The 15,221-nt window shown below is 43.2% G+C and overlaps 1 protein-coding gene across 2 annotated transcripts in view; it reads right to left on the reverse strand.

Moving 5' to 3' along the window:
* Positions 1 to 7,411: 7,411 nt before the first annotated feature.
* The window catches only part of fbxo31 (F-box protein 31), a 28,675-nt gene continuing 20,865 nt past the window's right edge, over positions 7,412 to 15,221 (reverse strand). Inside the window, exons 6-10 of one of the 2 annotated variants that reach the window (XM_014148271.2) lie at positions 14,763 to 14,837; positions 13,438 to 13,547; positions 12,921 to 13,074; positions 12,232 to 12,596; positions 7,412 to 8,607 (exon numbers count right to left, since the gene is read on the reverse strand). In XM_014148271.2, the coding sequence (XP_014003746.1) occupies positions 8,385 to 8,607; positions 12,232 to 12,596; positions 12,921 to 13,074; positions 13,438 to 13,547; positions 14,763 to 14,837 (927 nt within the window). In that variant the 3' untranslated portion in view covers positions 7,412 to 8,384. The remainder of the gene's footprint in view (positions 8,608 to 12,231; positions 12,597 to 12,920; positions 13,075 to 13,437; positions 13,548 to 14,762; positions 14,838 to 15,221) is intronic. The other variant, XM_014148272.2, reaches the window with a different exon arrangement.

Here is a 15,221-nt window from a genome sequence, read left to right on the forward strand (position 1 = left end):
CTGCAGATAGCAATACTGGGTGATTTGAAAAGCCATAGTCAATCAATCAGTAATATAATATTATTTTAGCAAAAATGTTTATTTTTAATTTACAATCTGTAGAAGCTATGAGAATAGAAAGGTTCAATTGTTTTGTGAAGCATCACAGCACAGTTGAAAAATATATGGCAAATAGAAATCTGAAATGGATGATGTTGAGAGATAGATGGGAAGGGTTAAATGGAGCTGAAGGGTGGGACTAATAACAAGATAAACAATGTAAAACATACGGGGTCTGTAAAATGTATATTGGTTCATAACTTTTGTGAAATAGCAGTTACAAATAGAAATCAAACTGGATGGACATCAGAAATAGAGGAAGGACTAAAAACAAACAAAAAATAACTATTGTAAAATAGACTGTGTCTGTAAAATGTGTATAAGATGAATAAATTGAAGGTAAAAGCCGAAGTGTTTATTAGTTTACTCCAATTGGGGGAAGGGTGGTAGGGTTTGCGGGGAATAATAATAAAGGTATATTCTTTTAAAAAGTATGTATGTCTATATAGGTATGTGTATGTATATATGTGTATATGTATGCATGCATGTATGGATATATATATTTACCCCCAAAAATATATGGGGGATTGGAAATGATGAAGACAATTACATTGATGGAAGCAATATTCTTTCCGCAATATTAAGCTGAAAAAAACATTCAGTTGTTATTTCAGCTATTTAGGAATATCTTTAAACAACTGTAGTAACATCTTTAGGCTATTAACATGTTATAAAATTCTTTAGCAATTGCATAGTAATGGAGTTATTTACTTATCTACATACTGTACCAGTCAAAGGTTTGGTCACGCATACTCATTCCAGGGTTTTTCTTTAGTTGTACTATTTTCTACATTGTAGCATAATAGTGAAAACATCAAAACTTTGAAATAACACATATGGAATCATGTAGTAACCAAATATATTTTATATTTGAGATTCTTCAAAGTAGTCACCCTTTGCCTTGATGAGAGCTTTGCACACTCTTGGCATTCTCTCAACTAGCTTCACCTGGAATGCTTTCCAACCATCTGGAAGGAGTTCTCACATATGCTGAGCACTTGATGGCTGCTTTTCCTTCACTGTTAATTCCTGGTTGGGTGGATGGAATTGACCGGGAGCAGGTCATGCCTTTTCTGGCATTATTCTACCCTGATGTAAGAGACTGCAGTCACACCTGCCAAGACATTGCACAGATAAAAATGTGGCTACACTAAATGGTTGTCTCCTTCAGCCAAAGGATCAGTGGATAACAGAGCTGATAGCAGATGAATACCTGGGAACCTCTGTAAATCAGGTGAAAAACCATGATGTATTCACTAAGCTGTTTGGGGATGCTATGTTTACCATTCCTGCTCTTACAAAAGCAGGCTTCCACAGCAGTAAGTTTGGAAGTCAAGGACACAAAGTATTCCGAGCCAGTAGAAAGTGTAATTCATGGATCAGTTTGGATCAGTTTAAACAGCCACTACAAACTCCAACACAGGGCTAGATTTGATCAGATCTGTACTAGCCGACACCAGCATAGCTTTTGTTTTGGCGGTGTCGGAACTGCATTGGAGCTGTCGAATCCACAAGTGTCTCCTTGCGTTTGTTTATCACGAACACTGCCATTAGATGCAACAAAACCACATTACTTTATGATACAATAAATCCCATGAAGCCTCGTTACAAGTTTAAGCACTTGTAACGAGGCTTAAACTTGAAAGAGGCCTGGCCCTAGGCGTAGGCACAGGACTCACCGGGCTGGCGGGCGGCTCTGACTGCTCCTGACTGGCGGGCGGCTCTGGCGGCTCCTGACTGGCGGGCGGCTCTGGCGGCTCCGGACTGGCGGGCGGCTCTGGCGGCTCCGGACTGGCGGGCGGCTCTGGCGGCTCCGGACTGGCGGGCGGCTCTGGTGGCTCCGGACTGGCGAGACCCACTGGAGGCCTAGTCCTAGGAGGAGGCACAGGACGGAGCAGGATGGGGAGGCCTGGTCCGTGGAGCAGGCACAGGACTGACCAGGATGGGGAGACCCACTGGAGGCCTAGTCCTGGGAGGTGGCACAGGACGGACCAGGATGGGGAGACCCACTGGAGGCCTGGTCCGAGGAGGAGGCACAGGATAAACCGGGCTGTGGGGGAGCACTGGAGTTCTGGTACCGACGCTCTTTACCCACACTCCTGGCTGAATGCCCACTTTGGCCTGGCACGGGCGGAGAGCAGGCATTGGGCGAACTGGACCCTCCCAGCACTCTGGAGACACAGTGCTCAATGCCGGCGCAGGATAACCTGGACCGAGGAGATGCACTGGAGACCAGACGTGCTGAGCTGGCACCATCCGCCCTGGCTCGATGCCTGCACTCGCATGGCACTTGCGGGGGCTGGTATGTAGCGCACTGGGGACACCGTGCACTGGGGACACCGTGCACTCCACAGCATAACACGGTGTCTTACCAGCACCACGCTGCTTCCGGTAAGCACGGGGAGTTGGCTCAGGTCTACCGCCTGACTCCGCCAATCTCCCCGTGTGCCGCTGCCTCCCGTGTCCGTTGCGCTCCCTTTCCTCATACCAGCGCCTCTAAGCTCTCGCCGCCTCGATCTCCCACTGCGGGCGGCGATAATCCCCAGCTTGAGCCCATGGTCCTTTCCCGTCCAGGATTTCCTCCCAAGTCCACGACACCAGATAGCTTTTCTCCTGGTGCCTCTCCTTGTGCTGCTCCTTCCTCCGCTGCTTGGTCCGTTGTTGGTGGGTAATTCTGTAAGGGCTGTCGTGAGAGAGAGACCAAGGTGCAGCGGAGTTAGTGTTCATCTTGGAATTTAATTAGAACAAAAGAGAACACTACAAAAATGAACAAAAACACGACAGCAAAACAGTCCTGTTAGGAAAATCTAAACAGAAACAATTACCCACAAAACCCAAAGGAAAAACATGCTCCTTATGTGTGACTCCCAATCAGCAACAACGAGCTTCAGCTGTGCCTGATTGGGAGCCACACACGGCCCAAAACAAAGAAATACAAAAATAGAGAAAGGAAAATAGAACGCCCACCCAATGTAACACCCTGGCCTAACCAAAATAAAGAACAAAAACCCCTCTCTATGGCCAGGGCGTTACAATGAAGGTCATTCAATGCGGAACATTTTAAGAACTTTGAAAGTTTCTTCAAGTGCAGTCGCACTATCAAGCGCTATGATGAAACTGGCTCTCATGAGGACCGCCACAGGAATGGAAGACTCAGAGTTACCTCTGCTGATGAGGATAAGTTCATTAGAATTACCAGCCTCAGAAATTGCAGCCCAAAGAAATGCTTCACAGAGTTCAAGTATCTCAACATCAACTGTTCAGAGGAATCGGGCCTTCATGGTCGAACTGCTGCAAAGAAACCACTACTAAAGAACACCAATAAGAAGAAGAGACTTGGTTGGGCAAAGAAACATGAGCCATGAACATTAGACCGGTAGAAATTTGTCCTTTGGTCTGGAGTCCAAATTGGAGATTTTTGGTTCGAACCGCAGTGTCTTTGTGAGATGTGGTGAGGGTGAACAGATGGTCTCCGCGTGTGTATTTCCCACCGTAAAGCATGGAGGAGCTGTTATAGTGTGGGGTTGCTTTGCTGGTGACACTGTCAGTGATTTATTTAGAATTCAAGGCTCACTTAACCAGCATGGCTACCACAGCATTCTGCAGCGATACATCTTCCCATCTGTTTTGGGCTTAGTGGGACTATCATTTGTTTTTCAACAGGACAATGACCCAACACACCTCCAGGATGTATAAGGGCTATTTTACCAAGAAGGAGAGTGATGGAGTGCTGCATCAGATGACCTGGCCTCCACAATTCCCCGACCTCAACCCAATTGAGATGGCTTGGGATGAGTTGGACCAGAGTGAAGGAAAGCAGCCAACAAGTGCTCAGCATATGTGGGAACTCCTTCAAGACTGTTGGAAAAGCATTCCAGGTGAAGCTGGTTGAGAGAATGCCAAGCTTGTGCAAAGCTGTCATTAAGACAAAGGGTAGCTACTTGAGGGTGGCTAAATATATTTTTATTTAATTAACACTTTTTTTGGTTACAACATGATTCCGTATGTGCTATTTCATAGTTTTGATGTCTTCACTATTAATCTACAATGTAGAAAATTGTAAAATAAAGAAAAACCCTTGAATGAGCAGGTGTTCTAAAACTTGACCGTGTATATAGCCTCTCGTCATGTTACTGCTGCTCTTTAATTCTTTTTTACTTTTCTTTCTTACTACTTTTTACTTAACAATGCAGTTTTAAGAAAAATGTGTTGGTTGAGGGCTTGTAAGCATTTCACTGTAAGGTCTACACGTTGTATTCGGCACATGTGACAAATACAATTTTATTTTAAAACTTGCCTCACTGTGATTAACCAATTTGAAGAAAGAAGTTTAACCGGTTGAAACTGATAGGAAAACATGGTCATTGTGGATGTTGTTTCAAAACCTAACAACTAAATGCACAGTGCTTTCAAAAGGTGATTATTCATTCCAAACACCCATTTGTATATTAGACCTTGAGCCCAAGCCCCCAGACAAAATAAAAAAATATTTGGATTGTGCCATTATACAATACATAGCCGACTAAATTTTACGCTTGGCAATTTAACAAAACTGATTTAAGATGTCTTTGGTGCATAATTGGTCTGACTCTAGCCTATACTCAAATGAAACAAAATCTAGGAAATCACCTTTGTGTGTGGACCGTATTATTATGCATAATGGTTGGACTGGTTACCTTAAGCTATGCTCCAAAACGTGTGAAAAAGGAAAAACAGAAGCGAAAAGGAGTTATTTTGTTTTATTATTGTGAAGAGAAAGGACGCTTAAACTGCAAAACTACCTGAAGTCAGAGTGAGCAGTTCAACAGGTCTAACAGTTTCAAGCAGGGTTGTGCCTCTGGGATTGACGATTTACAAAGCGCAAGACTCAATTTACAAAGGTGCTTCATTTAAACAGCTGACCACAGAAGCGTTACTTACACAACAGATGAGCGACATTGCTTACAAAACTCAAATCAACCAAGTGATGATGCAAATATTTCTACAGTTGTCTCAAAAATAAAAATATTTAAAATATGCTTATTAAATAGGTTCCATTCATTATTATATATTACTTCTTTACTCTCTAGTTTTTTTTTTTTTAAACGTTAGTAAAGCTGCAGTCTGATACAAAAGACCTGCTTTGAATGAAGCCTCTGAGTTATTGACTGTCTCAATACTATCAACTTAGCTTCCTTTCCTTATGTCCTGCCCTCCATGATCACTGACCCGTCATCAGGAGAAGATGGGTGAAAGCAATATGGTGGAAAACCCTTCCAGTCCTTTCAGCCATTCGTGGTCATGAATGAAAGGGATCAAGGAAAGGAATCCATAGAGGAGTTGAGACATAACCATCCACTGTACTGCCCAGAAAAGTGCACTTGAAAGAGAAGAGCCCCTGGGTGCCACCGTCAGGCCATGGGAGACAGTCATACACTTTTCGCAACGTAAATGTACAGTATGATTTAGTATTCAGTAGGATTCCCATTAGCTACTACCAAGGCAGCAGCAGCTACTCTTCCTGGGGTCCAAATGGGAATAAAGATGAGTACCTTGAATAGCATTTTGTGTTGTACAATGTTTTGCAAATGGCCATTATCTTAACGGGTGTTGCGATATCTTTATAACATCCTGTTAAAAGCATCAAATAGGGCAATATGCTATCAGTCTAACTACGAATGGCTGATACAGCTACAGTACAGCGTAAGCTCTTTGCCAACATGTAAAAAATACTAAAATGTTGAAACATCCAGTCATTAAATAGTTCCATTTTACTACATACTATCCATCAGAAGTATTTAGAAAATAAAAAGCTGTAATTTCTGATATGCAAATGCACAACTGTGTAATATGGTAATATTAAAATATTACATATTTTCCTTGACCATGTGACGAAAAGAGTAAAAGCACCAGAGATGCAATCTTTTCTAATACCATAATGCCACCTGTGAACCAAACTAAGAGCAATGTACACACTAATATACAGCAAACCAAAAGTGTCTCAGATTGTGAATAAGAGTGTTGGAAACAGGTGGCATTAAACTGAAAATACAGCATGCATCCAAACAAAATCATTAAAAAAATAACAGCTTTAGTAGAAATCCCATTCACTTCTCTTACAGTGGCTTGCAAAAGTATTCACCCCCTTAGCATTTTTCCGTTTTTGTTGCCTTACAACCTGGAATTAAAATAGATTTTGGGGGGGGGAGGTTGTATTATTTGATTTACACAACATGCCTACCACTTTGAAGATGCAAAATATTTATTGTGAAACAAGCAAGAAATAAGAAAAAAAAACTGAAAACTAGAGCGTGCATAACTAGTCACCACCCCCCAAAGTCAATACTTGGTAGAGCCACCTTTTGCAGCAATTACAGCTGCAAGTCTCTTGGGGTATGTCTCTATAAGCTTGGCACATCTAGCCACTGGGATTTTTGCCCATTCTTCAAGGAAAAACTGCTCCAGCTCCTTCAAGTTGGATGGGTTCCACTGGTGTACAGCAATCTTTAAGTCACACCACAGCTTCTCAATTGGATTGAGGTCTGGGCTTTGACTAGGCCATTCCAAGACATTTAAATGTTTCCACATAAACCACTCGAGTGTTGCTTTAGCAGTATGCTTAGGGTCATTGTCCTGCTGGAAGGTGAACCTCCGTCCCAGTCTCAAATCTCTGGAAGACAAACAGGTTTCCCTCAAGAATTTCCCTGTATTTAGCGCCATCCATCATTCTTTCAATTCTGACCAGTTTCTCAGTCCCTGCCGATGAATAACATCCCCACAGCATGATGCTGCCACCACCATGCTTCACTGTGGGATGGTAGTCTCGGAGTGATGAGGTTTTGGGTTTGCACCAGAAATGTTAGTCTCATCTGACCAGAGTACCTTCTTCCATATGTCTGGGGAGTCTCCCACATGCCTTTTGGCGAACACCAAATATGTTTTCTTATTTTTTTCTTTAAGCAATGGCTTTTTTATGGCAACTCTTCCGTAAAGCCCAGCTCTGTGGAGTGTACAGCTTAAAGTGGTCCTATGGACAGATACTCCAATCTCCCTGTGAAGCGTTACAGCTCCTTCAGGGTTATCTTTGGTCTCTTTGTTGCCTCTCTGATTAATGCCCTCGTTGCCTGGTCCATGAGTTTTGGTGGACAACCCTGTCTTGGCAGGTTTGTTGTGGTGCCATATTCTTTCCATTTTTTAATAATGGATTTAAATGGTGCAATGGATTTAAATGGTGCTCTGTGGGATGTTCAAAGTTTCAGATATTTTTTTATAACCCAACCCTGATCTGTACGTCTTCACAACTTTGTCCCTGACCCGTTTGGACAGTTCCTTGGTCTTCATGGTGCCGCTTGCTTGGTGGTGCCCCTTGCTTTGTGGTGTTGCAGACTCTGGGGCCTTTCAGAACAGGTGTATATATACTGATATCATGTGACACTTAAATAAAGTCCACTTGTGTACACTCTAACTAATTATGTGACTTCTGAGGGTAATTGGTTGCACCAGATCTTTTTTAGGGGATTCATAGCAAAGGGGGTGAATACATATGCACGCACCACTTTTCTGTTATTTAATAAAAAATAAATTCAACCTATTTCTTTAATTTCACTTTCCCAATTTTGACTATTTTCTGCATGTCAATTACGACATCGAAATAAAAATGTTTTTAAATTAAAGGTTGTAAATCAACAAAATGAAAAACGCCAAGGGGATGAATACTTTGCAAGGCACTGTAGCATTAGGCAATACAGACATGGTGTATACATTAAGACTCAGAGGCACGGAGCGTTTGTTCCGGGGTTTGTGGGATGAAAAGTAATATCCTCTTCTCTGGTTTAAAAATTAATAACAAGAAGCTGTTAAGGAAGCCTTGACCTCTGGGTATGCCGCAGCAGAGATACCGATGTCGTGTGGAGGTGAAAAGAGGGGAAACATGGTACAGGGAGCAAGGATACTTCAGGTGCCTAGGGGGTAGGGCAAAAGGTTGTTTCTGGCCAGGGCCAGAAATGTGTGGGACAGTGTGGAGGTGATTTGGGATTGTGAAGCTGTGTAGAGTAGAGAGAGATTCTACAGGGGTTGTAAATATGGGTATTTTCTGTGTGTAAGCATTTTGAGGTTCTATATGGGAAAGATATACATACATGAGTGATAATTAAGGCCAAGAGTTTTGCCTAACCACATAACCTGATCAGAAAGAAACAACGGGCCTTAGTTATAGGTTACAACTAGGTTCCCAAATGTTTTCCATGTGCGGTCAACACTCGGGATGTGTGTAGGGGGTTTAGGTAAGCGTGTGTCTGTCTGCCCCATCAGGATGTCCAAGACTGCATGTTGCGCAGCATGGCCTCAAAGCGCTCCATGTCGGGGGCATAGGCGTGGGCCAGCCGGTCCGTCAGGCGGCTGTAAAGGCTGAACGACTTGAGCTCTAGCCAGATGAAGCCGAAGTGGTCTTCGTCGAACAGGACAAACAGGCCCGGTGTGCGCTCCGGACTTGTGAAGCCATGGCCGGCAATCAGGCCCGTCCCGTAGAAGCTGAAATCAATGAAAAAACAAATAAATTAAACATGATTTCCTGTTGCGTAGCATACGGTGCCTTCAGAAAGTATTCACACCACTTGACTTTTTCCACATTTTATTGTTACAGCCGGAAATTAAAATGGATTAAATTGGATTTTTTCCCACTGGTTTACACACACAATACCCCATAATGTCAAAGTGGAATAAAATGTTGCCAAATTGGCCTCCCCAGTGGCGCAGCAGTCTAAGGCACTGCATCGCAGTGCTAGAGTTGGATGAAGAGTTTTTCTTTAATGAGTAAGACAGGAAGGATATACTCCAAACACCCGTACAGGCCCTCATCCCTGTATCGGCAGGCTAGAACAGCAGCCTCTGGTAAGACACAGAGCGGGGGCCTAGGCATATTTGTAAACAACAGCTGGTGCACAATATCTAAGGAAGTCTCTGAGGTAGAGTATCTCATGATAAGCTGTAGACCACGCTATCTACCTAGAGTTCTCATCTATATTCTTTGTAGCTTTCTATTTACCACCACAAACCGATGCTAACACTCAGACCGCACTCAATGAGCTGTATACGGCTATATGCAAACAGGAAACCACTATTCCAGAGGCGGCGCTCCTAGTGGCCGGGGACTTTAATACAGGGACACTTAAATCAATTTTGCCTCATTTCTATCAGCATGTTAAATGTGCAACCAGAGGGGGAAAAAAAATAACTCTAGACCACCTTTACTCCACACACTGAGACGTATACAAAGCTTTCCCTCACCCTCCATTTGGCAAATCTGACCATAATTCTATCCTCCTGATTCCTGCTTACAAGCAAAAATTAAAGCAAGAAGCACCAGTGACTCAGTCTATAAAAAAAAGTGGTCAGATGAGGCAGATGCTAAACTACAGGACATTTTTGCTAGCACAGACTGGAATAGGTTCCGGGATTCTTCCGATGGCATTGAGGAGCACACCACATCAGTCATTGGTTTCATCAATAAGTGCATTGATGACGTCATCCCCACAGTGACTGTACGTACATACCCCAACCAGAAGCCATGGATTACAGGCAACAATCGCACTGAGCAATAGGGTAGAGCTGCCGCTTTCAAGGAGCGAGACTCTAACCGGGAAGCTTATAAGAAATCCCGCTATGCCCTCCGATGAACAATCAAACAGGCAAAGGGTCAATACAGGACTAAGATCGAATCATACTACACCGGCTCCAACGCACGTCGGATGTGGCAGGGCTTGCAAACTATTACCGAACACAAAAAGGAAGCACAGCCGAGAGCTGCCCAGTAACAAGAGCCTACCAAACGAGCTAAATAACTTCTATGCTCGCTTCGAGGCAAGTAACACAGCTGATGCATGAGAGCATCAGCTGTTCTGGGCGACTGTGTGATCACTCTCTACACAGCCGATGTGAGTAAGACCTTCAAACAGGTTAACATTCACAAGGTCGCAGGGACAGACGGATTACCAGGACTTGTACTCCGAGCATACGCTGACCAACTGGCAAGTGTCTTCACTAACATTTTCAACCTCTCCCTGTCCGAGTCTCTAATACCAACATGTTTCAAGCAGACCACCATAGTCCCTGTGCCCAAGAACACTAAGGTAACCTGCCTAAATGACTACCGACCCGTAGCACACACTCGTCTGTAGCCGTTAAGTGCTTTGAAAGGCTGGTCATGGCTAACATCAACACCATTATCCCAGAAACCCTACACCAACTCCAATTTGCATACCACCCCAACAGATCCACAGATGATGCAATCTCTATTGCACTTCACATCTGGACAAAAGGAATACCTATGTGAGAATGCTATTCATTGACTGCAGCTCAGCTTTCAACACCATAGTGCCCTAAAAGCTCATCACTAAGCTAAGGACCCTGGGACTAAACAGCTCCCTCTGCAACTGCATCCTGGAATTCCTGACGGACCGCCCCCAGGTGGTAAGGGTAGGTAACAACACATCCGCAAACCTATTCCCCCTCAGAAGACTGAAAAGATTTGGCATGGGTCCTCAGATCGTCAAAGGTTTTACAGCTGAACCATCGAGAGCATTCTGACGGGTTGCATCATTGCCTGGTATGGCGACTGCTCGGCCTCCGACCGCAAGGCACCAAACAGGGTAGTGTGTACGGCTCAGTACATCACTGAGGCCAAGCTTCTTGCCATCCAGGACCTCTATACCAGGCGGTGTCAGAGGAAGGCCCTAAAAATTGTCAAAGACTCCAGCCACCCTAGTCATAGACTGTTCTCTCTGCTAAACAGATTCAACCACAAAGACCAGGGAGGTTTTCCAATGCCTCAAAGAATGGCCCCTATTAGTAGATGGGTACAAATAATAAAAGCAGACATTGAATATCCCTTTGAGCATGGTGAAGTTATTCATTACACTTTGGATGGTGTATCAATACACCCAGTCACTACAAAGATACAGGCGTCCTTCCTAACACAGTTGCCAGAGAGGAAGAAAACCACTCAGGGATTTCACCATGAGCCCAATGATTTTGTTGTCTGTAATAAACTGAGAAAGGATCAACATTGTAGTTACTCCACAATACTATCCTAATTGACAGAGTTGAAAGAAGGAAGACTGTATAGAATACAAATATTCCAAAACTGTTTGCAACAAGACACTAACGTAATACTTTAAAAAAAAAAGCAATTAACTTTTTATCCTGAATAGAAAGTGTTATGTTTGGGGCAAATCCAATACAACACATTGCTGAGTACCACTCTCCATATTTTCAAGCATAGTGGTGGCTGCAATGTTATGGGTATGCTTGTAATCGTTAAAGACTGGGGAGTTTTTCAGGACAAAAAAAATAAACTGAAAGGAGCTTAGTACAAAATCCAAGAGGAAAACCTGGTTCAGTCTTCTTTCCGTCAGACACTGGGAGATGAATTCACCTTTCAGCAGGACAATAACGTAAAACACAAGGCCAAATCTACACTGGAGTTGCTTACAAAGTAGACAGGGAATGTTCCTGTAAGTCAGAGTTACAGTTTTGACTTAAATCTATGGCAAGACCTGAAAATGGTTGTCTAGCAATGATCAACAACCAATTTGACAGAGCTTGAAGAGTATTGAAAATAATAAAATGGGCAAATGTTGCACAATCCAGGTGTGGAAATCTCTTAGAGATTTACCCAGAAAGACTCACAGCTGTAATCGCTGCCAAATGTGCTTCTACAAAGTATTGACTCAGGGGTGTGAACAATTATGTAAATTAGATATTTCTGTGTTTCATTTTCAATACATTTGAAAACATGTTTTCACATTGTCATTATGGGGTATTGTGTGTAGATGGGTGAAAAAAATAATATTTAATCTATTTTGAATTCAGGCTGTAACAACAAAATGTGGGTATGAATACTTTCTGAAAGTACTTTGGATGGTGTATCACATGTTGTGATCCAATGGTTCAGTTGGCTGGAGTGTTGTGCTTGTAACACTTGAATTGTGTGATTTCCACATGCACTGAATACATGCATAAACTAAGTCAATTTGGAGAAAAGTGTCTGCTAAATTACCATTTTATTATGTTATGTAGCTACATTTTCCTGGCACTCTTGGCTATATGAGGATGTGTGAATAACAACCTGAACAGGTGTGATATAAATGGTCTCACCATATCTTGCAGGTTCGGGGGTAAACCTCATTGCGGGTCATGACCCCCAGAGGCAGGACGAAAGGCTGGGCCTCCGAGGGAGCGCTGCTGCTGCTACTGGACGCAGGCTGGGGGCTCTCTGACTGGGCTTCCATAGCCGACTCCAGTACCGCTGCCCCAGCACCACCAGCCACAGCCCCCTCTGAAGCAGCTCCCTGGGGGGCCACGTCTGGGTTCTGCACCTCCCGCTGCGCCTCCTCGTGCACCCCCAGCACCAGGCGAGACAGCTCTTCCATGCTGCGCTGGTGCTCCAGGTCCGGCAGGCACACAGGCCGGTTCAGGTCCACGTCAAGCGTTAGCTGGCCTGCTGGGACATTGGGGTCCCCCTGGGAGGAAGGAGAAAGGGCAGGGGCATGTTCAGTAGGCACAAAATGGGAAAAACGTTTTGAAAGGAAAGAGGTACTACCCAAACGTGTAATAAGGACTTTTGTTTTCAATTTCAAAATATCTTCATGCCAACTGAACAGATCACACTGAAGGTTTTATTAAATACACAATGGAATATGTAGGCCACCTGTAATATAGTGTTCTGCCCACCTAACTCAATGCCAACCAACTACTTTAAGGATAAAATTAAATTAAAAAAAACATTAGGAAGAAGGTTGGAGTTGGAAACAGTAGGGTGGAAGCAGTAGGGTTGAGGGACTGACAGTAAGCTTGGTGGCCCTGGCGCAGGGCCCATGAAAACTGAGCATGATGATCTCCAGGCCGTGGCTGCCATAGGTGCCTTTGAACAGGCCCGGCTGCAGCAGGTCAGAGGGCATCCGGGGGGGGAGGTAGATCCGCCGGTACGTCAGGCAGTTACTGTCAGAACACAGCATCATCAACATTCATGAAGCCAATTACATAAAACTGATTTATATCAACCTCTTAAAAAAGAATACAATATCACTGAATGAAGAATGAATTAATGAGGTACGTGTCAAGTCACCTAGCGACCCATCTCTTAAAGCATTATAGGGACACATTGAGGAAAATGTATGTACATTACAATTAATTCATAGCCGCCAGCTAGATATTTCTTTAGGTCTTTCACTGACCAGAGTAAACAAAGAAAAGAAACAATAGTGTCAAAATTAAAATATTTACATAAATTGTTTAAAACAGTAGATGTAATATGGAAGACATACTCGTATTGGCTGGTATACTATCATAAGGAAGACCTACTCGTATTGGCTTGTGTAGATGAACTTCATAAGAATGAGCTCCTGCATGTGCTCATGGAAGATGTCCTCCAGTGTCCTCCCCCACTCCTCCTCCAGCCATGTGCGGAACTCCTGCAAACAGAACATCAAAACCCCCGGTCACGCCCACTTACCGATGTGCCTCATTTACCTATTGAAATCTGAATGACTTGATTCAACCCAAATCTTAGACAAGGCAACAGTAAATATGTCATCCACCAAAAATGATGCAGCGCCCCTTGGGCCAATCAGTCTAATTTTGTAAATTACGGATCTCTATGGCAAGATGCATCATTTACCCAAGTTTCCTCAAAATCAGTCCAGTGCTGTCTAAGATATTGCGTGTGACTAACGTACATACAGTCAATTACTATAGCTACCCCCTTGGGCCAATCAGTGTAATTTTGTAAATGCCAGAACTCTATTGCAGGACAAATCATTCATCTAATCTTCATCAAAATTGGGCCAGTGGTGTCTGAGATATTGCGTCTAAGAGCTTTCCACACCTGGATTGCGCAACATTTACCCATTATTCTTTTCAAAATTCTTCAAGCTCTGTCAAATTGGTTGTTTATCAATAGCTAGACAACCACTTTCAGGTCTTGCCATATATTTTCAAGTAGATTTAAGTCAGGAACATTCACGGTCTTCTAGGTAAGCAACTCGAGTGTAGATTTGGCGTTGTGTTTTAGGTTATTGTCCTGCTGAAAGGTGAATTAATCTTCTAGTTTCTGGTGGAAAGCAGACGACCAGGTTTTCCGCTAGGATATTGCCTGGGCTTCGCCCGAAAAACCTCCCAGATCTTAACGATTAAAAACATACCCATAACATGATGCAGCCACCACTATGCTTGAAAATATGGAGAGTGGTGTGTTTTATTGGATTTACCCCAAACACAACACTGTATTCAAAGAAAATGTTAATTGCTTTGCCACATTTCTTAAATATTGCTTTAGTGCCTTGTTGCATACAACATTTATGTTTTGATTGTGATCTCTAAGGCAAGACACATCATTCACCCAAGTTTTGTCAAAATCGGACCAGTGCTGTCTGAGATATCGCGTGACTAATGTATGAACGAACAGAGACAGATCCACAGTCCCCTCCCCGATTTCATCATGAGGGACAACAGCAAACTTTCAGTATGATCGGAACATTGAGGTTGTGTGTTTGTAAAAAGTGCTATACTATGTGATTTATTGATTAATTGATCAATTAATACATTTATTTTACAAATACATAGTTGCTTCAGCCATATGATAACAATATACAAAGTGTTGTGAAGTGACCCCTCTCTCTCCTCCTCACCTCCTGCCTCCCCCCTGGCATGCGGTGATGATCTGTCTGGTTGCACTTAGTCGAGAACTCATCCTTCTTCCCAGTCTGGAAATAAGAAAAGACATTGCAGCTTTTATCACAAAGCCATGGAAGACGTGTGTCATCAGCTAGGCCAACGGCTGACAGCCAAACTCTCGCTCTCTCCTGGGGGAGTTCGCCTGGTTTTATGACTTAACAACCGGATCATAAATACCTGGCAGAAACTCTACCTTTGGCTCTGCAGTATTGAGAATGGAATGTCTGAGTGTTAGAGAGACTCTTGCCAAATAACTTAAACATCAAACATTGAAACAATATACTTCAATATCCAAATGTTGGTAATGGTGAGAAATGGAATATGGAAAATTCATGTCTATATTGTGAGGTCATTAAAATGATCAGAAAGACTGTATAACAAGAACTAAAACATGTACACCCTCAGAGATACAG

The sequence above is a fragment of the Salmo salar genome, chromosome ssa16 (assembly GCF_905237065.1).
Source record: "Salmo salar chromosome ssa16, Ssal_v3.1, whole genome shotgun sequence".
In the NCBI taxonomy this organism is placed as follows: Eukaryota; Metazoa; Chordata; class Actinopteri; order Salmoniformes; family Salmonidae; genus Salmo; species Salmo salar.